This window comes from Xenopus tropicalis, chromosome 1 (genome assembly GCF_000004195.4).
Source record: "Xenopus tropicalis strain Nigerian chromosome 1, UCB_Xtro_10.0, whole genome shotgun sequence".
NCBI lineage: Eukaryota > Metazoa > Chordata > Amphibia > Anura > Pipidae > Xenopus > Xenopus tropicalis.
This window is the reverse complement of record NC_030677.2, coordinates 99,487,147-99,513,160: the sequence shown is the minus strand read 5'-3', so window position 1 is coordinate 99,513,160 and position 26,014 is coordinate 99,487,147. Positions and strand designations below refer to the sequence as shown.

The following is a 26,014-nucleotide window of genomic DNA, read 5'->3' as shown; positions in this document are numbered from 1 at the left end:
CTTATCTATAGCTAGGGTTGCCACCTTTTCTGGGAAAAAATGCCAGCCTTTCAATATTTTTACTTATACTTTTTCCCCTATTAATAACATTAGCTTCAAGCATCATCTTTCCTGGCCAGGTGGCAACCCTATCTATAGCACGGTAGAAGCAGCCCTTCCACTTTTGTGAAACTTTATACTCCGAAAGTGAGTGTCAGAATTAACATATAGTGAATAAAGTACCCCCTTTTGTAAAATATAAGAATGATGAAAGTGTGAGGCCAAAGACAGAGTACTTTTAGACAGGTAATGGAACTCTGAGGTGACATAATATCCCCATATTTTTCAACAGGGGGTACATTATTTATTATGATACATACATTTTAGTGAGTCATGTGACACTAACACGTCACTAAGCACCAATTATAACTGATGACATCACTAAGCACCTTTCATAAAGATGGGAGTTTACAGTGCATTCATTGGCTATATAAATATTGTGTGTTATACCAATCCATAAGCAACCCTGTGCTTATTTAACATTATACAGAACCTCAAAATAATGAATATCCAAAATGTGTCTATATTCATTCAAATTAAAACTGAATAATACAAACTAGCATCCTAGTGTAGTATTGCACAGTGTGTCCCTTGAGTATATAGGAAACGTTTTCAACCCTTTCCATTTATAATCTTGTCTTTCTACAGACTAGTATTCAAATAGGTATCAGAAAATTAGACTTCTGCATTTGCCAGAACAGTCTATTCACTCATTCCAGACGTAGAACTACAGCTCCCAGATACCCCACCATTTCCCAATTACGGGAGGATTTCCGGAAGTTGTAGTTCTACACACGTGGATCGTCTACATTTCATTTACATTTAGTCCGCATTCATATTTTTCGCCACACCAGCAAATATCGTCCACGAGAAAACCAACATTGTGAGGTCAGAGTTACAGCGTCGACGGTGGCTCACATGTTAAAACGTAAACCAAGAACGAGTTATACTACATTTCCCATCGTGCACTGCTGTTTTCCACGTACGCGCTGACGTTGTGTTCCACCCCCTGTCTGGAAACCCCGTAGTCTTGCGCCCTGTTACCGTTGGCCGGGTTGGTAGGAGAAGCTGCAGAGACCGGAGAGGGGCGACGGAGATATGAACAACCAAGGCGGGGACGAGATTGGGTAAGAGGCTGGGGATGAGGAATATAAGCCAGGCCAAATGGAAATGAAGGGGAATAGTGCAGTGGGGCCTTTGACCCTGAATAAAACTGAAGGAGATGTGAAAAGGCCGGGGGCACCCTGTAAGTGGAAGGGAAAGCCGAGCAAGATGTGAAATGTTGGTTATGGCGGGGAATGATTTCAGGTGAAATTGTTGCGTCACAAGACCCTGTGTCGGATAAAATCGGGGGACGACACGTGGGTATTTGCCAGGTGTTCGAAGCTTGTCACCTTGTTGCAAGCTGAGGCCTGGGATCCTGGGTAATATTGCGGGGAAAGTAGTCATTTAAAGAAAATTGTGGGGTCGAGAGATTACCTGAATAGACATAGTTGCTAATAATCCTGGGGATGGTTGTTCACAAATATATATATATCCCTACGTTGAGTTATGGAATGTTGCTGAGGGCACGAATAAATGATTGGGAATTGCTTAGTGGGCACATGAGCTTTGCTGCTGGCTGCAACCCTGCAATGTTCTAGAGAGGGGCTGCTTGCATTTACAGACCTGGCACATGTGCAGCCATGATGGCAATTTAAATCCAGCAACTGGGCTGCACTGCACAACTAAAATGAACAGGGCCTCTCCAGTTTTTGAAGGCCTGTTTGTTTTTCCAGAATATTGAAAGGCTTCTGCCTTCTGTTCAGGAACATATGCTTTCATTGTACTGTAGGGGGTTTGGTCTTGAGCCTTGAAGCAAAGTGGTGAACAGTTGTTCTACTCTGTGTTCTGGGGCGGGGGTAGATTACAGGTTAGCTTGTAAATTTGGTTTATTTCATTAATTCTTTAAGTACAGAGTTTCCATAAATGTATTTTCAGCAGCTGGAGGTGTGGTTTGTGCATCCCCAGGCAGTTTAAACACTGCTCCCCTGAGATCTGGACTAACATGCTCTGTGAATTCCCCTTGCAAAATGATACTGAGCTGTTGGATTATGGTATAATTGGGGGCTGGGTGAAGTGCTATATTTCATCCTTAGAAATAGTCTCAGGGGATGGTTCTTTCTTTTGCTCAGTATTTTTTGAAGTGTCAGGTAAATAAGACAATAAGGCAGTTTTGTTCAAGCAATACAGTTATGCTGAAAATCAAAAAATTAAATAGTCTTTTTAAGTGTCGTCATCAAAAAAGGATGGTAAAAAGTCTCCCTTTCCCTGTGCAAACCAATTTCTATTTTAACCTGAGGGGAAACCTAGGCCCGCAGGAAGCCATTATTCTTTGAATAGAGCTTTTATTTTTTTTATTTTAAATACATAGGTTCTTTTCTTTAAAGAACACTTATCTGCCCAACCATTGAATGACTAATAGTATAGAAATCCATAACTTGACTGCCTTTATGGAAAGGAATCTCTTCCTTTGCTCATCTTAAATAAGACTGGCAGTATCAGTAGGTATTTTCTTGTCCTGCTGCATAATTCTGAAATTTTTTTCACAAGCTAGGTCTGTGTTTTACAACACACACACGCTTATGGGTGCATACAGATAGATAAATGTATATCACCTCATATAGAGTAAGTCCAGTTTGAAAAGCCTTTGAATACAGTTTAAATAACTGTGCCTTTTACGGAAGATGTGCTGAAATGTGTTTACTTAGGGGCTTTTTTTTAAATCTATTCATCTTTATGCATAATATTTTTATAAATTAAGTTGCAGATCCCTGGTGCCAAGTGCAGTATTGAGGAATATTAGCTTACTTATTTCCATCTTCTGCAAAGTCTGTTTATGCTTCAAACTGGCTATATGTTACTACTAGATCAGCCTGGTCATTCAGACTGAACACTCATAGACCAGTGTGAGCCATATTGTGGGCTACATCTGATTCACTTGGGGTAATGTTTGATATGCAAAGAGAAAAGTGAGAGGTAAATGTAGTCCAACGCTCTACCAACCAGATTTTATTATGTTAGTTATATAGCACTGACACTTTTCTGTATCTCTTTATGATTATACGTTATTCACATCAGTCCCTTCCCAAGAGGAGCTTACAGTCTAAGGTCCCTGTTACATTCACACACACTGTGGTAAATTTAGTCAAAAGCCAATTAACCTGCCTGTATGTTGTTAGGTTGCAGAGGGTGTTCTTTGCCATATAAACTTGTCTGAATAGCTCTACTGTACCTGAGAATGAGTATATTTTTCTGAGGCTTTAACACTTATAGTCCAGACCATGTCAATGTTTTGTTCAGTGGCTCTAGTTGCCTCTGAAATTAGGGGGTATTTTATGAATAGACAAGGCTACATTGAGCCAGGTTGCTGTTAACCTTGTGCTTGGTCACTTTTTCTAAGGAACACCTGTAAGTTCAACTGCAGTTTTGTTATATCCTGTTCTAAATGTTTATTCCTGAATTAGGTGGCAATAAATCACTAGCTGTGTAAACTGTACAGAACTTACAGCATCTTAATCATCAACTGGTGCAGAAACATGTTCTGCATACAAGCGTAATCGGTATTTATGTTTTTTGGGAGCTTTGGGGAAATTTTAGCTGCTCACAGTATACTGTGGCGAAAATGAAAATATTTGCATGTGAAAAGTGTTTAAAGTGGAACAGAGTTGTGGGTGTGATTTTTTTTATTATGAATGCATAATCCTATCTTCTTGCATAGGTTCTGTGTTTCCTAGTATAAAGCAAGATTATAATCACTTTACATTTGTACTGTAGTTCTCCGATTATTTTAAGAAACCGTTGTGTGATGCTGTTGTATCAGTTGTACTCATAACTAAAATTTCTGCTGTGTTCCATTGTGATGGAGGTGGTATGTCTTGTATTAGCAAGTGACATGGTCAAATTTCCTGCCCTCCTTTGCTAGCCATGGGGAATTTTGCTGTGTTTTTGTGTATGGAGTCCTTATTAAGAGCAGTGGCACAGGGGGAGATTAGCCACCCATGATAAACCTTTACTATTGCGTGCGACTAATCTCCCTGACATGCCATCCCACTGGCAAGAATGTAAATCGCCGGTGGGATGGTATATGCATCGCTTGGGATGCCTCTTAACGCGACGTAGGAAAACTGAAGCGACATGTATGTCATGCCACCTGCGATTTACCAGAGGCAGTTCTCAGTATTGTTTATGGCAGGGTATTGTGGCCTTTAGTAGCCTTGACAAGTAGCTGCTACTAAGTAGCTCTGTGTGTCTTCCCCCTAACACTATTTTTTGGACTTCAGAATGACTTGTTTAACCTTTTGCTTTATAAATAGTATGTCTTGTACTGTACCTGTTTGTTTTTTGGGAAGACATTAGAGCAGTGTACTTGTTGTCTGTCGATTAATGACTTTAACATGCAGGGAAATTTAATAATAGCTATTGAATAGAAATGAGACAGTTGGGAATCTCTGCTGTGCATTTGGATTTGCAGGGCATGGCCTACTCAGTGCTTCCAGTTGAAGTTGGAGGCAACTAGAGGAGCATGCTGATGATTTTAACACTAAGGGCAGTGACACTCGACGACTAATCTCCCCGCAGCGCCATCCCACCGGCTAGAATGTAAATCGGCAGTGGGATGGCATACACAGCGCCGCAATTTGCCAAAGTTGCCTTGAGCGGAAACTTCAGGCGACTTCGGCATATTTCAGCACCGCGTATGCCATTCCACCGGCAATTTACATTCTAGCCAGTGGGATGGCACTGCGGGGAGATTAGTCGCCCGCGACAACGAACATTTGTTGTGTGCCAACTAATCTCCCTGTGTGTCACTGCCCTCATAAAGCCCTAGGTGCTGTACCTATAAATGTTCTGTACTGCTGTTTAGGACACGATTGGGGTTGCTACTTGGAGCAACTATGTGGGCTCATGTGTGTTTTTATTACTGCTGTTTGCTGTTACACTAATATTTAAAAAAAAATTAAAGGGGTTTCCTTTTGATACCTACATTAGCAAGCCTGCACCATTTATAAAGAAGCAAGAACCAAAATGATTTGTACATGCACATCTAAAGTTTAGCTTCAGTAATCGCTGTGGTGTGACTGAAAACTGGTCTGACTGGTTTTGTCTTTGTTTGATATATGCAGTTTAGAGCACCTTTTAATTACACTGATGGTCAGGATCCAAAACAGTCATGATGGTGACAACTCCAAAGATGTGCTAAAATATGCTGTCAAATATTTATATGCTAAAATATTTACAAATTTCACATTAAGGTTTTTAGATTATTGTGCTGCTCCATGTAAGATTAATTAGTCTATGCCTTGTAGTTGCTTTTCTTAATTTTGCTGGATCTATACCCTTGCACTATTTTCAGCATGTTATAAAATAATTCATAATAGAGTGTCTTGTAATATATGCTAATTCCCTGTAATTTTCATAATTCTAAGTTGTGTACATTAAAATGAATCTTGTATTTATATAAGCACAAAAATGTGTACTTTTGGTATTCAAGAATAACTAAAGAGATATGCATAAGAATAGAAGTTTAGTATGTAAGTAGAGATGAAGTATGCTTAGGCTAGTAGAAGATAGTGTCAAATGAAAGCTGCATTTTTAACAAATTCATAACCTCTCTTGCAGAAAGCTCTTTGTTGGTGGCCTTGACTGGAGCACGACGCAGGGTGAGTTGCAATGTTATTTGATTGTGCCAGTACAGGTATGGGATCCCTTATCCAGAAACCCGTTATCCAGAAAGTTCCACATTACGGAAAGGCCATCTCCCATAGACTCCATTATAAGCAAATAATTCTAATTTTATAAAATGATTTCCTTTTTCTCTGTAATAATAAAACAGAACCTTGTACTTGATCCCAACTAAGATATAATTAATCCTTATTGGGGGCAAAACAAGCCTATTGGGTTTATTCAATATTTAAATTATTTTTAGCAGACTTAAGTTATGAAGATCTGGAAAACCCCAGGTCCAGCACATTCTGGATAACCGGTCCCATACCTGTATAATAATCTTTGTTATATATTACAACAAATTGTGCTGGATATATATATATATATATATATATATATATATATATATATATATATCAAATATACTAGATCACTGGATCTGTAAATGTGTTTTTAAACTTTCTGCAGAAACCCTGCGCAGCTATTTTTCTCAGTATGGAGAAGTCGTAGACTGTGTAATAATGAAAGACAAAACAACAAATCAGTCAAGAGGCTTTGGCTTTGTCAAATTTAAGGATCCCAATTGTGTAGGAACCGTCCTAGCCAGCAGACCGCACACATTGGATGGCAGGAATGTAAGTGTTTAATGTTTTTTGACTAATGTGTATTTAAAGTACTTTTGTACTACTTAATATCAATTTTATTTATCAAATAAAATAATTTAGACACAAGGGTATTATCTTATTTTTATCTATTCAGAGCTTTTTTTTGTTTACCATTGTGCATATCTTACAGACACTGCTCATCTAGCTTGTTTCCTTTTTGTTCTAGTTTTTTTCTACAGTTGTGCATAAATCGCTATATAGTGTTACAGATGCATTGTTTGTCCTAAGTGTATCAGTGATTGAAATTAGTTGAGATTCTTCACTTCCAAATTATAACAAATGGTAACAAGGGTGTAAACAGGAAGAAGAAAACACACCTTTGTATTTACAAGGTGGCAAACTCAGTGGGGAAGAAAAGAAAAATGAGATGCAGTGTTGCCTAGTTTTAGGTATAGCTAGTGGACATTTTCAAACTTCCAGTGTTACTTCCAATATTCCAGTATTTTATGGTAACGTGCCTCTGCTGGGAACCTTCTGTAATGTAGCTTAAGGTCTCCATACACGTTGAGATTCGCTCGCTTGGCGAGATCGCCAAGCGAGTGGATCTTCACCCAATATCCCCACCTACGGGTGGGTGATATCGGGGAGCGTGTAGGCTATAATGGCCCTGGGGCCAAACGATCGAATTATATTGGTGGCAATGGGGCAGTCGGTTCGGGGACCGCATCAACGAGCTGATGCGGTCCCCGATCCGACTGAATTTTCTAACCTGCCCGATCGATATCCTGCCAATTTCAGGCCAGATATTGGTCCGGCAGGCCCCTCGTTTCTGCCCCTACACGGGCCGATAAGCTGCCGAATCGGTCCAAGGGACCGATATCGGCAGCTACAATCTGCCCGTGTATGGGGACCTTTAAAGATCTTGTCTGCTACTGTAAACCCCTTTGCATACATTCACTAGTGTTGCTTTTGAAAATCCTTGCATTTCAGCATTGCCTAATGGGTTTTTTCAGGAATCATTTTAAACAGAAATGTGGACTTAATATTTTTCATTTGATCTAGGTATGCAGCTACATAAGTTACAAGTAGGCAAATGTTTGACTTAATTGATACATTTGTATAATTCCCAATTTGCATTTGTGTTTTGTAGCACACATTTATAATGCACTGATCATTTCAGTGTTCTCTATGAAATTGGTTTGTTGGCTAAATTAAGACAAATGTTTGACAGGTGGTTCTGACGAGGTTTGACTAATGAGTAGCACTAAAAATATATGATCTAAAGATTTTTTGTTTTTAAATAGACTTATGTGCACCAGAAAATATCTTCTTTCTTCCAGTCATGTAATTTTATTACTCACCCTAAATGTCAGTGGTATGAAATCATCTTATGCTGTACTCTTCCATCTTTGCAGCTTGGTTGTTTGATTACACAAGCAAAGTGGAGAATACAAATAAACAAAAGCATTTGATTTATTTTACCATGCAGTAGCCTATTATCTGCTATCATTTTTCCCAAAAAGATCTATTTTTATTTTGTGCTTTTATATTTATACATAACTTCTGTTCATCTGAATGCTTGGATCACTGTTTACCTACATTTTGTGACATTTAGAGACCCCATTATGAATAGTGGTTGATGTGGGGATGGTTTGCAGTGCTGTATTCAATTGCTTTAGTTCACAACAACTTTACACTTTTTAGAGGCTGTGGCTTAGGCACAGAAAGCTAGAGTCCTGTAATTTTTTATGTACTTATCTACTTGTTTTCAGGTGCAGCATATTGCTCGCAACCCACTGGTGGTGAGGGGGGGGGGTCATTGCCTTAAAGAACATTTTTTCCTTTTTGCTTGTCCTTCATTTGCATCACCCACTATTTTCAAAGTATGGAAATACTAGACACTTTGGTCTGTATTTGTCATAACCACACAGTCAGCAATTGTATTTAGAGTGTAGTTCTCCTTTAATCGAAATTGCCATATTTTTATATACTAAACTTACCACCCCAGCATATCTCTAACACTAATGATCCAAGCCTTCAAAGTTTATACAAAAAGCTTGCCACCTTGGATTTCTTTTTTAGGAGCATCCGTGACTGCACATGTTCAGTGTGCTCTGAGCAACTGTCGAAAAGCTAGGGGTTATTGTAAGTCATCAAGCAGCAAATGAAGTTTGTCTGTCATAGAAGCTTATTTTGATATCTAGATTTTTAACTCATTCGTAATAAGCCTTGTATGATGAATTTTATATTGTGTATATTATCAGTTGGTCCCTAAGCTCAGGTAACAGACAGCAGCCAAAGGGTGTGCAGTGAATCAGGAGAAAATAACTTGGGGATCTACTGGGGGTACAGACCTTGACTACTAAGGGCTGTGACAGACAGGGAGATTAGTCGCCGTGCGACTAATCTCCCCCAATATGCCATCCCACCATTACATTACATTAACATTTATTTATATAGCGCCAACATATTCCGCAGCGCTGTAGCTAGAATGTAAATCGCCGGTGGGATTGCATACACGGTACAGCGATTTACCGAAATCGCAGAGGTTGCCTTGAGTGGAAGCTTTGGCGCCGTGTATGCCATCCCACCGGCGATTTACATTCTAGCCGGTGGGATGGCATATCTGGGAGATTAGTCGCCCGCGGCAAGGGAGATTTGTTGCTTGGTGACTAATCTCCCCGTCTGTCACAGCCCTAAAGGACTGTTCGGTTCCCTTGGTCTGGTACAGAAACCTAAAACATAATGTTAAACATTTATGCCATATTTCTTTGTGAAGCTTTAGAAATTTAAAAGTATTCATAATTCTGCCAATGCTTTATTCTAAAATGTGTATTTTGTTACACAGATTGATCCAAAGCCATGTACCCCTCGAGGAATGCAGCCTGAGAGAACCCGGCCACGAGAAGGCTGGGTAAGTAAATTGATTTAATTAGGAACATAGAAAAAAAAATAATTCAGGAGATCAATTGTCCAAGTGCCTTAAGAGATGCTTGTTAAAGGGATCTTTCATACCCACCCCTATATCTGCATGTGCACTATGTCCAGGTTAAGATTTGAACTAGACTGGACATTGCAAATACAGCGAGACCACACCAGCCCTCAGCAGGCCCGATAAAGTGATGGGCAATGTCAGGGCTGTCCCTAATAGTAAGATTTTTATGGTCCCTATTCTGCCCAGAGGTTCCCTGGACTTCACTATATGACATTATTTTAATTGAATATCGGCCGGCAACATGCTGTATGAATCTATATAGCTGCCCTACTTGTAATAAGTTGGACAGCACTGGTCTAAGGTATATTGTAGCAGTCCCTTTGGCTTCTTTTGCCTGAGTCTACAGATTGCAAGTCTGGGTCTGATTCATGCCCTGCACAGTAAAGTTTAATTTAGACTGCTATTAGAACTGTGATTTGTTTCCGACACCCCAGTCAACTTCCCTGGGCAACTAACTAATATATCATATATATATATATATATATATATATATATATATATATATATATATATATATATATATATATATATATATATATATATATATATATGGATTTAATTGATGCCCTTTAAACTGTGAACATTGTTGATAGAAGATGGTGTTAATGTCATAAAGCAAGCTTAAAATGTTTTAGCAAAACATGCCTAAAAGCTTTAACTGGAATCTATTTTTATAGCAGCAAAAAGGACCCAGAACTGAAAACAGTAGGTCCAACAAAATTTTTGTGGGAGGAATTCCACACAACTGTGGGGAAACTGAACTGAGGGAATATTTTAAAAGATTTGGAGTGGTAAGTTATATTCTCAACCTACATAATAATATGCCAAGAAAAACGTAATTACTGTGCTATAATCCATTAATGTTTTTTATGTTGCATAACAAAAGCTGATTGTGTGTGAATTGCTTGTAACCCTGTTATTTACTTCCTGTTGTGATCTGCCCAAAATGCATTTAAAGATTTTCTAGAATCTTGGTGTTTGGGGAAAAAAAGCTTTAATATAAATTTCGTTCATACAAAGTTAAGTATTACTTTCTTTTTATGTAGATCAATATTAGTATCAAAATGTTTGCTTTGTTTTTTTAAATTTTGAGCTAATGAACCAGTCTGTTTTTTTCTGTGCTTATGACAGTGTTTTCTTTGAAGCAAAACTGCAGTTTTTATTGTAGTGTGTTTGTACACACATGTAAAGAGCCCCAAAAGGCCCTTCTAAATGAAACTACAATATTGTTAAATAACAGTATAATTATCTATAGACTCGGTCTATTGAAGTACAAAATTAACATGGAATAAATTTGATGCAAGGGAATTGCAAAATAAAACAAGGTTGCACACCTGCATAAAATGGCCAAACGCACACCGTAACAAGCTAGCTTTGCACAAGGGTGTTATTATGAGGTGCCTAAATGTCAGCAGCTTGAAAGGCTAAGTCATGACTTTAGTGGTTAACTATTTGTATGTCTTTTGAGCTGTGTAAGATTAGAATTCTAGACATTGTTTTTCAAAGGTGTGCTTTGTTACACAGGCCTTTTTTTTGTATTTTAAGATTTCTTACATAAATGCAGGAACAAGTAAATATGTTCCGGTACAAGTAGCTAAACTTAAAATGGGCTACACAGATTATTCTTTTAGCAAGGTCACCAAAAGAAAACATTTTTTTTTTTTCCCCATTTTCCCAGATTGGTCACCAACGTGTTAGGCCAAATCAGGCTTATCTAAACATTAAGTGCATAGCCAACAATTGGATAACTGCTCTGAGAAGAAAGTACCAGGGAAATGGTTAACATAACATTCAGACTTTTTTTGGTGCACTTTTAAATTGTGCATTATTTCAGCTACCATGCTCCATTAATGATCCTCTTTATCTGTGTAACCATTTTCTGGTAGTACTACAGCTTCTGTCAAGTAATATCAAATCATATATTGGTAATTTCAGGCAGCCAAAAAGTTTAATTTCAGGCTTTAAATCATTTAACACATGCAGTTAATCTAGAGGACTGAAAGGAAATGATTGTAGGAAGAATTTTTTTTAAAAAAAATTAACTTTTGTGTAAGTGTATGACAAGTCTGGGTAGGTTTGGCGTAACAGAGCAGTGGGTGACGTGTATTGCTTCCACAGTCAGAGAGCCTTGTAAATGATGGGCAATGTAAGCCCATAATATGGGCTGGGGTAGAGCATTTTCAAGGTCCTGTGGTTGCTGCAAAAATATCAGCTGTCAGTCACTGCTTATATGGGGATATCTCTGGACGGGCACCTGCACGTATATGGACTGCGGCAGATGCCCGTCCATTTTTATGAGTGGGCGGAGCAGCTGGTTTTTTGGGAAATGTATTATGAAACAAAATTTTATATCTTGTTCTGTTGACTGCTAAATCACCATAGGTTTGTTTAGAAGGGCATAGCAAAGAATGCAAGCAGCATATCTTGAGTGTAGATAAGGGCTGAACTTAAAAAATGAAGTTTTCTAGTACCTTGTTTTTATTTGGTTTTGATTTTTGTTTTTGTAGACATAAGGTTTCTACAAAAAAAGAGGAAAACTGCTAAGTTTCTCTAAAACCCAGACTATAACATTGCTAAAAAAAAATAAGTGAAAATGTCACTTGTAGGAGTGTTGTCGAAATGATTAACCTAGATTATATCGAGTACATTCCAAAGTTGGAGATAACGCTTCAGTTAGCTAAGGCAACACACAGAAATGAACAAAAGAAAGTAGCTATGGAATACAGCAACATAAACCAAAAAGCCAACAAAAGTTGGAGTACCTTAGTATTATTGTTTGTCCTATTATATTGAGCTTACTATTAGGGATATGTTGGTTGCACTATCCTGTACAAGCCCTCTCAAAATGAAAATGTTTTGAAAACAGTTCAGCAGAAAACTCAGAATGCAGCACAAAAAATGAAAGTGATTGTGTTGTCAGATGAACAGGCAACGTTTCGGGCTTACTCCTGCCCTTTCGCAAGCCTGAAAACAATTTAGCATGATTTAGTTTTATAATCAGTTGATTATCTGCACTTTTGATTATGCCTATTTAATTCTATTATAGGTGGATATGTTTGATACTGAATTAATTTTTAAAGTCTGTTTGTTCTACAGGTAACTGAAGTGGTTATGATTTATGATGCTGAAAAACAGAGGCCAAGAGGTAAATAAAGGCTGATCCATTGTGGTGCTGAGTACCTTTACCATTAATTTCTCTGTTTAGATGGCAAATGATTTTACAAATATAGAAAAGGTCTGCACCTTTCCTACCTGCGCATTTCCAGGGGCATAACCTTTCGTACCATTTTGCACTGGACAGTTTTGATTCAGACTGAAAGCAACTGTAAACAGTATTAAAAATATCTGAATTCCCATAGCAAGAGTCCATGTCCTTCTCCTGGTGCAATATTAATCATTTAAAACTGTCTTTGAAGCATGGTCTGTAAATTTATTTTTTTTATTGTTTTCATTTTCATCTTTGCTTTCTTTGAACATGTCATGTGGACAATCTACACCTTGAATTTGCCCTCTGAGAGATTGTCAGTACATCAATGCAAATTGAGGCATTATGCATTGTGTCTATGAAGGACAGTTTGAGTTTCCCCTTGATACCTCTGCTTTGTTACATAAAGTTCTGGTCACATGCTGTTTGCTGGCTGCAGAACATCCATTGCATGTTTTCATACATGCTGTCAAAATTGTTTGCCATCTGAATGTTGTCCTCTTCACTTCATTAAGATATTGACATGTTCGAGTGCTCTGTATATTTTATGCTAAGTCGTAGTTTTTCATGTTACATTTTAAGTCATATTTAAGTTACAGTAAAGTATTGTTAAGTTTTTTGTTTTGTTTGTTTGACTGTGATTAATGTTATCTCTTTAGCTCTCTCTTCCCTAGGTGTTTAAGTTCTATCACTCAGGTACAGGCCATTTCAGGATTAGGCCATTTCAGGGATGGGGTAATTTTGTGTACAAACAAAGTTGCAGTGCCTTAATATTCTACTTATCTGAATTTCTAAAATTCGTTGTTGAATATTAGCATTGGTAGTGTCATATGAAGCCTGTACATAAAAGCCAAACTAGCATTAGGATAGTTGTAGTTATAAAATCCTGTGATTAAAAAGTAATCTTTGTGCCTAATGCAAAGATTGGCAATTGCCAACACCTGCTTAAGTTTATTTAAATAGACCTGGGAGCTATGGTTGAAAATCTGCAAGGGCAGTTATTACCCGAGTTACTATTCCTGTGCAGAATGACCCATAACCCTTCCAGTCTATTTCAATGTAAGGCAATTATTTAGAGTAGGTATAGGGACTGGATAACTTCTACGCATAACTGTAAATAAATTCATTCTGTTCAGGTTGCACCGTACTGTTCAGGATTTTGATGTTGTGGGCAGTTATCTGCATTTTAGATGTCTCTTATAAAGCAGTGATTGCGGGAGGCATAAAAATCTTTGGTGGTTCATGGGCCTTAATTGGGACAAACCCTGAAAATAAGAGAAAAAGTTGATTTGTTCATGTTAAGACACATAAGTATTACTTATAAAAACATCTCCCCATGTTTTGTAGCCTATTTCTTATGTAGGGTAATTTGTTTCTAGCATCCCTTTTTCTGACCTTTCTAAGTTTTTAAGATTTGGTTGACCTTTTATATACATGACTACTAATATTTATACTGTAGCACAGCAATAATCCAATGAGTGTCCCATTGTTGTGGAAGGCAAAGTGTAAGCTGCTTCAAATAGTGGTTTTGTAATTTTGTGAATCAGCTGGATGTTAGGTAGCATTTAATTGGCAAAGGGTTGAACCTGATCATGCTTTTTTTTTTTTTTCCCCTTCTCAACCAACTATAATAACTTTAATCATTCAGAAGAAGGGTTTATACAGGTTTCTTTGATCAATGAACTACTGAAACTTTGTTTGTACCTTTTGAGCCTTTGCGTGTGGGAAATGCCAACCCTTCTCTCAATATTTCCATTACATCTTGCCCATGCTGCTGACAGCAGGTGTTGTCCTGCTGGACCTCAGCTTGGCCTGTATCTTTGTGTATTCATATAGCTTTCTTTTTCCAGGACAAACTCTGGGCTTCCCCAACTATGTTGGAAAAGCTCTGAGAGTCCTTAGCTGTTTTAGGTATTGTATTTCTGTTTAACGCCTTAGAGCAATATATGGCTGCTGTCAGCACTAGCTGCAATGCAAAATGCTAACCAAGGAGGAAGCAGCAGAAATACCCAAGGCTGCTGCAGCATATACTCCTCTGTAACCAAGGGAGAACCTTTTATTTTAATGTCTACAGTAATTATAATCCTTTTATATTGTTATTTCACCAACCTCTTGCATTCTAAAGGCACATGTGGCCTGTCCCATATTAGCTTGGAATTAATAGTGTGGCCTTGGTCTTGCTGCTAAATTCTTGGTTCTGCTCCTAATACTGTTCATCATCCTGTTTTGTGTCACAACACCCTGCTACCTTGATTCACTCTCCGTCGTTGGCTAGGTTTTGGATTTATAACTTTCGAGGACGAACAATCAGTGGACCAGGCTGTCAACATGCATTTTCACGACATCATGGGCAAAAAAGTGTGTAGTTGTAGTTTTATTTTACCTTAAGATGAAACTAAATCTTGGGCAGCAGTCAGGGTTCCTCTTTAGCAGCCCCTTTTGTAGAACAAAGGCAAGAGTCTTAACCTGATTTTGAGGAAATACGTCTTACTTTAAAATAAAACAAACTCCTTGTGATTTTTCCCACAAAATACTTTGATTACAGTAATTAAAAATTCCTTATGTCCACCAAGGACACCACCGCTGCCTAAGGTTCAGTTTGATACCACTCCTTCTGATGTCATGCATTCCACAGATATTTAAATGGGCATGCCATGTTGTAGAACTATCCAGTATTTCAAATCATGTTTTGTATTTTCTAAAAGAGACTTCAAGAAGGACTGGTTGCTGTTATTGTTTCATTATTGGGTCACTTACTGTGAATCTTTGGTACAAAAAAAAACTTTAAGTAGTTATACAATTCTGCAGTAAAGTGATCTATTCATACTGTGTTGTCAGGTCCTTGGGCAAAAGCAGTTAAACCTATCTCCTTGAGGAATCCCAAGAATAAAATCTATTACTGGGAATTCTACTGGGTCTTATAATTGCTAAAGAAAGCACCTACAGGTGAAAAACACTCCTTGGTAACAGTCATTTCAAAGAGCTGCAGGGGAACTCCAGTCACTTGATGCCCTGATATGCTCCCGCGCTTAGTTACAAATATAGACTTTTTAATATGGGATTAAACTTGGACTGTTTTTAAATACTTTCAGCATTGTCTGTCAATAGAACATAACATTATGCAAATGTTAATGGCAGCATAGTGTATGATCATGTAGTTATTTGTTCAATATTGTAATTAGGGCCATGAAACCAAACCAGGTATATTGCTGGCAAAAGAAAGATTTGTTATCAGCTTGTATTGACTATTACTGAATTATGTCTAGATGTGTCCTGCTATAAAGATATCATCTCATGTAATTTTCATTTCTGTTTGCAATGAAATAACTAAAACTGGTGAACATCCCAGGGCTCACAGTTCACTCAGCAGCATGGCTAGCTGGATCAGGAAATTACAGTATGGTGTGGGTCAACAACACAGTATGACAACTATGCTTCCTATTGAGCAAACTGTCCATTTTGTATTACTTGCATGTTTTGTTTACTTTTTTCGTTAGATATAGTGTAAGATTCTCTTACCACATCCATACCCTCTGACATTATTTGCGAGTTAATTAAATTGAGATTCTTAAAGCGTTAGCCTGGGGAAGGTAAGTCATTATCTTCCATTAGACATTTGGTACAACCAGCAGTCTCCCTCTCTTCAATTCAGTCATGTATTTCTCAGGTATGGGCAGAGTCAAGGTTGTTTTACCTACTGACAGCTGATCTACACAACCTTTAACCTCCTAGCCCCTGATTGTGGACCATTGATATAATAGATGTATTGATACCCACAAGGCACAGCAGTCTAGGAAAAAATGTTTTACCCAAACCACTCTGTCATTAATCCCTTTTCTTCAGAGTTTAATGGAACACACTTATTGTACCTGACAAGCAGTTTACTGACCTAAATAATGTCCTTTAAATCATTAGAGTTAAGTTGTAAAGGAGTTAAGTTGTTAAGTGCTAAGTTTAGTTATAAGTACAATTTGGGTCAAGAGGGTGGGGTGGGGGCAAGAACCAATGAACTCATATTTAACTGATAACACATTTTGTTCAGGTTGAAGTCAAACGGGCAGAACCACGTGATAGCAAAAGCCAAACTCCAGGACCTCCTGGATCAAACCAGTGGGGAGGTAGAGCAATGCAAAGCACAGCTAATGGATGGACAGGACAGCCTCCTCCAACGTGGCAGCAGAGCTACAGTCCACAAGGTACAGCTGGAATTATTTATGCCTGCTTTTTTGTGTGTGTATGGTATGCAGTAAAATACCTAGAATATTACCAAAACATAACCTTTGCTTTGTTTAATAAAACCAAAAACAGGTAATTGTTCTCCATCATGGTGAGCTGCTCTCCTTTATACATCTTTTGCATTCGTCCAAATTATGCGTTGTCCATTGCTGGTTTTAAACTGGGTCAGGTACCTAAAAAGGGTGTGTTTAAAGGTTCTTTGCCTTTTGACTACCATGACTGCAACACCAGCACAATTTCTATATATTGTTTACTTTTAAGTGTTCTGCTCTGTGGTCACATGTTTGCTGCTTACATGTCGAACTGCAGTTTAGTATGTTAAAATTATTACTCTGTACCTCCATCATTTCAGAGATTCTGTTGACCCATACAATATGCGTCAGAAAAAATTACACTAATTTATTCAAAATCTGCTTTTTCAACAACGTTTTTATCTAGAAAGCTCCAAATGACTGTAAGACCATTATCCATAGAGTCCATTTTATCAAATTATTTCCCTTTTTACTGTAATAATAAAACAGTATATTGTCCTTGATTGTACTGAGCTGCATCAACCAGTATTAATGGTAAAATGATTCTATTTTGTTTATTTACTGCTTAACACTTCTAGTAGACTAAAGCTGGCCATACACGTGGCGATCTGACGATGTGACCGATGGTCGCACGAAACATCGTCAGATCCGCCACACACCATTCAGGGCTGAATCGACAGGTAAGGAGGTAGAAACAATAGGATTTCTACCTCCTTCTGCCGATTCAGCGCTGAAGGGAGATTTTGGTCAGGCGCCTTCTATGGCGCCCGATCAAAATTTTCCAACTGGTCCGATCGGCGAGTCGCCCGATATCAGCAGCTTCCTGCGATATCGGTTGACTCGCCGACATACCATACACGCACTGAATATAGTACGAAACGAGGTTTCGTACGATATTATCGGTGCGTGTATGGCCACCTTAAAGGTATGGAGATCCAAATTACAGCCTTATCCCTTATTGGGAAACCCCCAGCACTCAAACAGACTCCTACATCGACATAGCTACTAAACTACAGTGTATGAAACTATGGACTTATTAATTGATGATAGCGTCTATATTGGTTAAATGCCTGGAACATTATTATTTGCTTAAAATGAACAGTATGGCAAATGGCTTTCCTATAATACCTGTAAAGGTGAAGTAATGCAGCAGTAAGATCTTTGGACTGAAATGGAAGAACTTTAAACAATTGGGAATCTATAGATTGTAGTAGTTGGCATTTAGCAGAAAAAGACAAAGGTGGTATTAACAGGAGCTGCTACTGGGAGATGAATATTAGGGTATGCTAGCTAATGTGACTGGGAAGGAGAAGTGGGTAGAAATGTCTAGGTGTTAAAGCTGTGCATGGTGCCTATATATAAAGTGTATTTTTCTTTTTTTAGGCTTTCCATACTTTTATGAGAGACTTATGTTTAACATTCTGTTCCGTGCTTGTCATTTTAGGTATGTGGATGCCAACAGGACAGACCATTGGTAAGCTGTACTTTTAAATATATGAGATGTATTTGTTATACAGGAGCTTTCACTTCATCCTCTACTTTGGTTCTTCCTAATGCAGTCTTCTCCACAGGCGGGTACGGTCCACCTGCAGGCCGGGGGGGTCCTCCACCACCACCTTCCTTTGCACCATTCCTAGTGTCAACAACCCCTGGAGCTTTCCCACCACCACAGGGCTTTCCTCCTGGATATGCCACACCACCTCCATTCGGTAAGTGATAATTTTGCTTGATGAAAATTTTGTCTAATGGTATTTTGGTTTTTTTTCTTCTCTTTATGGGAGATGCCCCCAGAAAATGTACTTGAAACCCCTTTGTATTTTTCTGTGTCCTCTGATGTTTATTACAGGCTATGGCTATGGGCCACCCCCTCCCCCTCCTGATCAGTTCGTCTCTTCAGGAGTTCCACCACCTCCTGGAACTCCAGGGGCAGCACCGTTAGCGTTCCCTCCACCTCCCCCAGGGCAGTCAGCTCAAGATCTGAGCAAACCCCCCAGTGGTCAGCAGGATTTTCCTTTTAGCCAGTTTGGTAAGTGCTGTCCTTCTGTACCTACTCTGTCCCCGTTTGCGTCCGTCGGTTTAGTGGGTGGGAAGGGAGCCTTTGTGCTTCTGCGAACTTAAAAACTTGCAGTCTTATGAGGGGTTATAGCATGTCCTGTAGTCCTTCAGATATTTTGTTGAAGATGGGAGAAGTGCTTAATGCCCTCCTGCTCCTCACACTTTGTATGACCTGAGACTTCAAATGCCATGCAGTGCTGTAAAACTAGGGCAGACCGCTTCATGTCTGACCCTGCAAAAGACCAAGCCTCCTGCCTTGCTGTGTGGGAGATCAAGTGGGGTTTATACTGCATGCCTAACCCATGCCTCATAAAAAGCCTGAAGAAATCACTCTTTCCAGGAAATGCCTGCTTTGTGAAATTGTCCGAGTGGATTTGACCTCTCTAAGAAGTCCATCAAAGGTAAGAGATGGTAGGTAGCGTTAGATGGTCCCTATGCTCCCTTATGCTGCAGGACTAAGGGAAGCATCTGCATATCGCAAAAGACTGCATACTAAATAAAGTGAAACTTTTGGGTTGCCTTACAACTTACTAGTGGCATATGCATCTTATAGACTGTGCTTATTGTCCTGTTTAACTAGTGTGTAGTAGTAAAATTAAAGTCCTCTTTGGTTTTAGTTTCAATGGGTGTTTAAACTAATGTCAGACGGTGTATTTTGACCGTTTTTGATCCCCACAGATGACTGAAAAATTAAGTCTTCTCTTTTAGGAATTTCAGTAATCTGAATACATCAGTAACCTAAATGTCCCGTACAAGTGTAAATAGATTATCCTCATAAATGATTTATGAATTTAAAAATAAATGTAATGTGTGTGTCAGGATGCATAGTTCTTAACTAGAACTAAATGCCCCATATTAAATTATCATAATCCCCGCAGTGTTCAGTGCACCATACACCCATGAATTGTACAACCTTATATTAAACCAGTCCATGATTTCTGAATTTTGTTACAAGCAGGGTGAGCAATGAACATGAAACGCTCTTAAAGTGGGCCTCCAGCCAAATACTGTTATACAATAAAAGAAAATTCAGTTCTAAGCCACATTCCAATATACAGGAATTACGTGTTGGTTTTAAAGTTATCTGTAAATGTAATTGCTATTAGCCCTTTTTCTGCTGACAGCATAGCGCATACATATTTCTTTATGGCTACACTACAGGTACACATTGCCTAGTAACTCCTTTCCTGAAGCACAATTAACTTGCTGAGTTTGTCAGAAGGGAAAGGGTTAAAAGCAAAATATGTCTGACTGTTTACAATTTATGTGCTTCTGGCTTTGGTTCCCAAAAGCCAGCTAATTAAATAACAGAACAGACTCCTACTCAAGTTTTTTAAGAGTTAGACCTAGAAAGCAGAAAGAGGTACATTGCTTTCAGTAGCAAATACTTCTACAAATTAGACCAGTGAAAATCTTGAAATCTGGAAATCTGAAATGTATATTAGAAAGTTACTTTGAATTATATTTCCTTGTTATGCAAAAAATTAAAAAAAAAAGTTTAATAAATGATGAAAGCATTATATTACACGCTACTTTCTTGCTACAAGTTGACTTTATAGACTGTATATGTTGAAAGTTTTATAGTTTGGTTTTTAAGGGCATATTAAAGCTTTAATTATGTTTTTGCTATGCATTTGTTAAACGAAAATAACTTCCCTAGCTTATATAAAAGTATTTTAGTGGCTCTACTTGCGGTTTTAATTTTGCCTAATACTTTGTGGTTCATGTGCTGGGTGGCTACAGCCTTTCTTGTAGCTCCTGTAATTCAAGCTGTGTTACTAAATGTGAGTGCAGAACCCATATCGGTAAACTGGGGGTCATGTCCTTCAAGCCAATGGCTTGGTCTAAATTATTGCCAGCAGGGTCATGGCTAGCTAAAAACAGCCAGTAATGATATACTCCAGGCACAGCATTAGCAGCAACCCATTTTGAGTGGAGAAAGATGCAATAAATAGCTCTTTAAAAGTGAAAATTTACCCCTCCCTCTTTTTGACATGAACTTATTCAGTTGCACTGAAAAGGAACAGTAAAACTAAAAATAATTGCATTCAAAATCTGTTCTACAGCCCTCTAGTGATGTATCTACCCTGTACAATGTTTCTTATTTCAAGTGCCTTCTATAAAAAGTTCTCTTCCTGTTCTCAAAAAAAGGCGATAGGGTGACTTCACCTGTGCCAGACCATGTGTGCGCCACTCCACAGTAGCTCCAGACATCACCTCCTCAAACTGAAAGCCATACGCTGCAGCCCCTTGTAAGCTCTCCATTTCTTATTTAACATTCCTGCTAATTATGTTTCGGAGGAGGGTGCACATTGGAAGAGTTAATTCCTTATTGCTGTAAGTCCTGCATGCAGGTGAAGGAATGCTGACTATGTAAATTTATGGCTGACCTGGGTGCTGCCTTTTTTTTTTTATATGAAGCACTTGAAATAAATAAACATTGTGCAAGATAGATGCATTATTAGAGGAGTGTAGAATAGATTTTGAATGAAATAATTTTTAGTGTTACTGTTCTTTTTTAATAAAGAAAAAGTGCATAAACATTATCTTAACTGCAAAGGTGTTTTTACTTTTTTTTTTTTAATCTGGCTTTAATAAACCATTTCCTAAACCATGTTTTTGGGTGTCAACGATGCACCATGTCGGCCAGCTTCAGCTCCTCTTCACTTTTTGCTGTTCTGTTCGTTCATGCTCTTCTGTTTGGCCCATGTGTGTCTGCTATAAGGCAGCTTTGGAAAATTTTCCTTTTAAGATTGTTTAACAGGTGTCATGTCTTAAATTTGGGAACAATTAAACTTTTTTTTTTTTTTTAATTCTGTGCTTACAAAAGTCAAATGATTTAAAGGATAAATCTCAAACCAAATTCTGGATTGGGTTCATTCTTAGCTTGGTATAACAACTTCCTTGCCATAACAACTTCCTTGCAAACATCTTTGCTAGGACGTTGCAACTTTGTGGCAGAGTAGAACCTATATTTCAGCATTTTAAGTCCCATAAGCATTCTACCACTTGTAATGATATTTGCTTTGCCAAATTACATGACTAAAGATAAATATTTTGGTATCTAAATTTGTTTTTCTAGTAATGTTTTCACAAGGTACATGAAAAAACTAATATACGCTGTATACATTTTCTATTTAGTGTACAATTAACGCATAAGCATCACCACCGCATGTTGAGAGCTATTTGTTGCTGTCAGGATATTCATGGGTCTCTTAGAACAAGTGGATTTTTATTGCTGCTTTAAGTACCGTAGTTACGCTGAAATCTCTTTGTAACATTGACCTTTGTACAAAACCTGTATTGCATTGTTTTTGAATAATAGTTTAACAGAACTGATGAAATTGCTGATCTAATAAAGCATCTTAGATTGCCTCTAAATTTGCTTGCTTAAGAAACATTACCCAACTTACAAAACAATTTGCATATAGAAAAAACCTCATGTATGACTTTTCTGTAAACTAGTATCTATGCTTCTTCCTTCGTGTAAATTAACACTGCAGACTTATTTACAAATTTTCTGCATATGTCAATGCAGTCATAAAACCAGTAAATCTGAGTGCCTGTCTAAAAACAGATTGCTTTATATACTGGCAGTGGTAAGCATGGGGCATATTTACTGGCTGGCGATAAGCATGGGGCTTCTTTGTGCCCACCAACACTCTGCACCAGCGTAGGGTTTAAGATCAGAGAATGCCCTGGACACAAGTGCTTGTTGAATGAGCGCCCCCTATAGTGCTCTTGTGCTAGTATCTGGGGGCATTAATAAATTACCCCCCCTACATGTTTCATCTCTTATTAAGGCTGTTACATAGCCTTAGATATCATTAATAGTTGTCTCATACACACATCGCCCCATACTGTCCTACCCCTCCCCCCCCCACACTCCACTTAGACAATATTTAAGGACTTTGGGTGACATTTCTATGCATTTCAATGGAATTAGTATGTTAGTCAGTATTTTGCACACGAACCCTGAGCTGTTACTGTGGGTTACCATTGGGAGACTCCTAAAGTATATGGGAAAGTTGACATGCTTTTTATTAAAAGGGATCAGGCATCATGTTAAAACACAATACAAATGGGTGATTCAAAATACAGGGAAATACTGCATCAGAAACTTTTTTTTTTTTTTTTTTTTATAGCTAAAAGCTAGACAAAAGTATTCTTTCAGCAAGTCAGTGATCACAAATCACAAGCTGACTTGGACAACCTGGAGAACAATGTACAAATCTAGTACATACTTACACTGGCATACTTAAAGCTATTTTGGCAAAAGTACAGGGACTGCAAGCTTACTCTAATGTAGACTGTCACTTCAAAAATAACCTTTTGCGCTTCAGTGTAGGATTCATTCAGTAAAATGAATAGGTCAGGAGTATACATATGTTTGCAATGCAATGTGTGTAATATAGAGTAGATTTCTATTTATATTATTTAGTTGTATATAATCTGCTCTATACCAAGTGGTTATTGCTAGAATTTTATTATTTTACCTTATTCATTGTATTTATTTTTTGACATAGGTTATGGACAAGACATGAGTGGGTATGGGCAAAGTTTCCCTGACCTCAACCAGCAACCCCCTTATACGTCAGGACCCTCCACACCAGCATCGGGAGGCCCACCCGCCGGGGGAAGTGGTTTGGGCAGAGGGCAGAATCACAATGTGCAAGGATTCCATCCCTACAGGCGCTAATATCAGGCAGGCAGAATTGTGCACAGTGACGATGAGCTGACACTTCCACCTCTGAACTTGTGACAATCACGTGGTGAAGACCATTCCTGCTATAGACTTGTGGAAGTTCTAAGTTTGAAGGAGAAGCTGTGGGTATTTGGACTACAGTTTTCAGATCTTTTTCTGACCCATCAGCACAAATAAAGCCAATGAGTCACTGGTTCCAAACAGGGTTTGAAAACATCTGCAGCTTTAATGGAACTCTTCAGGTTTAATTTGGGTTTTTTTTTTTTTGTTCTTTTTATTTTGGTTTTTTTTTTTTTTTTTTCTCTTTTGGGAGGGAAATTTTCTGAGCCTTTGTTTTACCATATAGTAAACTTTTATGTTTAAAGATGAAAATATATACATTTACAGATTGTGAATTTTTAAACAAAAAAATGAATTTTCTACTATGTATTCAGGTTTATTTTTTAATTTAATGGCAGGGTTTCCGGTGACACTGGAGTTCAGATTTTAACTCCTTGCTTCTAAAAAAAAAAAAAAAGCTTTATTTTTTTTAATATTATTTTGGAGGGAATGGGGAGATGGGTTGTTGGGTGCAATTGGTCAGCATCTCGGTGTTCCTCACAGACTTCCTACTGAGTAATTCTTGATTTTGTTACTTGAGATAAGTGTGGCTGGAAATGCCACCTGCTCCGAGGTTACCAATGGAAAGACTTTGTGCCCCAAGCCTGTGACATCATATCTGCAAAATCTGGGGTTGCAGAGCCATTTCTAGATGTAATTTCCTCAGGATAAAGGTGTACAGTGCATTTTGCACAAAAAAGTGTATACCTCTTGTTTGAATAAAGGAAAATAATCCTTTTGGATGAATAACTGTGATGTCCTTTACATTCTGACAATGTTTCAATGATTCTTGTGGATTGCAGTAATGTTTAAAAAAAAAAAAAAATTTTTTTACCCTCATTTCCATGTATTTGCCCTCCTCATCCATAGCTTCTATATTTATTCGCTTTTCGCACCATTTACTTGAAGCTGTTGGCAAAGTCTGACCAAAGAACAAGGTACTTTGGTTACCAGTGTAGAACCAGTAGTACTAAAACTAGACACCCATGAGTACAATTAAAAAATTGGGAAGGGACCTTGGCCCACAGGGAGATCAGCCACCACCACCAATTGTCTGCCACCACCATCAGCAATGTAACTTTGTTTCCGAAGTTGGAGAGATTAGTCGCCGCAGTATACAAGATTACTGTGGGGGACTATTCTCCCTGTGGGCCGTGGCCCTAAAGTTGGTCTCTCTTCTTCAGCCCCAGTATCCTCTTTCGGATTCTCCCACCCCCCTCCTTTCTCTACCCATATTCCTTAGTTACTACTTGTGGAAATTTCATTATAGTCTCTTAACACTGCAGTGTTTCCCCCTTCTTTGCTGAAAAGGCCCATGGCGTCCTTTAGAGGTTCAGTCTCCTATGACTCCCTTAACCTTACCTAAAGTAAAAGAATTCCTGCTTGAATCAAACATTTACTTTCTGATAACTCCTTGGATCCATCAGTGATTTGTTAATTCCAGAAATGTAAATGGTTTGTGAATTGTCGTTCTTATTGTATCAATAACCACTTTTCCTTGGCTCAACTTAACTTTTTTTGCAGTAGAGCTATTACAATAGGTGACAGGGAAAACTTTTTTTTATTATCACTCGTTGGAATTCATTTTCTCATCTGACCTGCTTTTGGTATAAAAAATGAACCTGACTGATCTGTGTTGACCTTTTAATGTATTTATTAGTATATCTAGTATAAGTAAATCTAGAGGAACTGATCTTGCTAGGTAATTATTGAAGCATTCTGCAAGTTTAGTGCATTACAGTTGCACAGGATTTACTTATACAAGTGCCATGTGGTATGAGACACAGAAGAGGGTCCCTGCCCCGTAGAGCTTACAATCTAAGTGGTTGGGTAACATAGAGGTACAAATTGGAAGGAAAGAGTGCACCAGGTATGAACATTTGCCCTTAAGCGCAGGACGAGGCAAAATAATGTTTTAGTGCTCCAGAAGGTAACAGCTGAGCTTTTTCTTAAAGAGAGTGGTGGGTGAGTGTTCCCTACGGAAGGATTCAGGGATAGAATTCCAGAGGTAAGGAGCAGCGAGATAGAAAGGTTTAAGACGAGAGAGCGCAGTGGGTGTGGATGGTGTAAAAAGACGGAGGCTCTGAGAGGAGCGGACGAGACGACCAGGAACATGCAGGGAGATCAGTGAAGAAATGTAGTGAGGAGCAGAGGAGTGAAGGGCTTTGAATGTCAGCAGAAGGATATCATTAAAGTGCGTTAAAACAAGCGCTATTTATAGCATGCGGTAAAAATTTTATCGCGTCTTATTTTTCGCGATTCACTAAAAGTATATTTGCGTTTATTTAGACACAAAGTTGTTTGCGTTAAGTCGCGAAGACTATTTTCGTGCGGTAT

At 38.3% G+C, this 26,014-nt stretch overlaps 1 protein-coding gene across 9 annotated transcripts; it reads left to right on the top strand.

Moving 5' to 3' along the window:
• Window positions 1–876: 876 nt before the first annotated feature.
• On the top strand, window positions 877–24,427 carry dazap1 (DAZ associated protein 1). Of its 9 annotated transcripts, none has more exons than XM_012959828.3 (13): window positions 877–1,166; window positions 5,701–5,741; window positions 6,214–6,380; window positions 9,199–9,264; window positions 10,023–10,136; window positions 12,442–12,490; window positions 14,826–14,908; window positions 16,593–16,746; window positions 18,263–18,292; window positions 18,378–18,527; window positions 18,665–18,844; window positions 19,214–19,274; window positions 23,400–24,427. In XM_012959828.3, exons 1-12 carry the CDS (start codon window positions 1,138–1,140, stop codon window positions 19,249–19,251), a joined length of 1,101 nt encoding a protein of 366 aa, XP_012815282.1. In that variant the 5' UTR covers window positions 877–1,137; the 3' UTR covers window positions 19,252–19,274; window positions 23,400–24,427. The 9 variants fall into 9 exon arrangements, with proteins under 9 accessions (XP_012815282.1, XP_012815289.1, XP_012815270.1 ...); NM_001006736.1 differs by having other exon boundaries at window positions 1,079–1,166; window positions 18,390–18,527; window positions 23,400–23,779; XM_012959816.3 differs by lacking the exon at window positions 19,214–19,274 and having other exon boundaries at window positions 880–1,166; window positions 10,026–10,136.
• The last annotated feature ends 1,587 nt before the right edge of the window (window positions 24,428–26,014 follow it).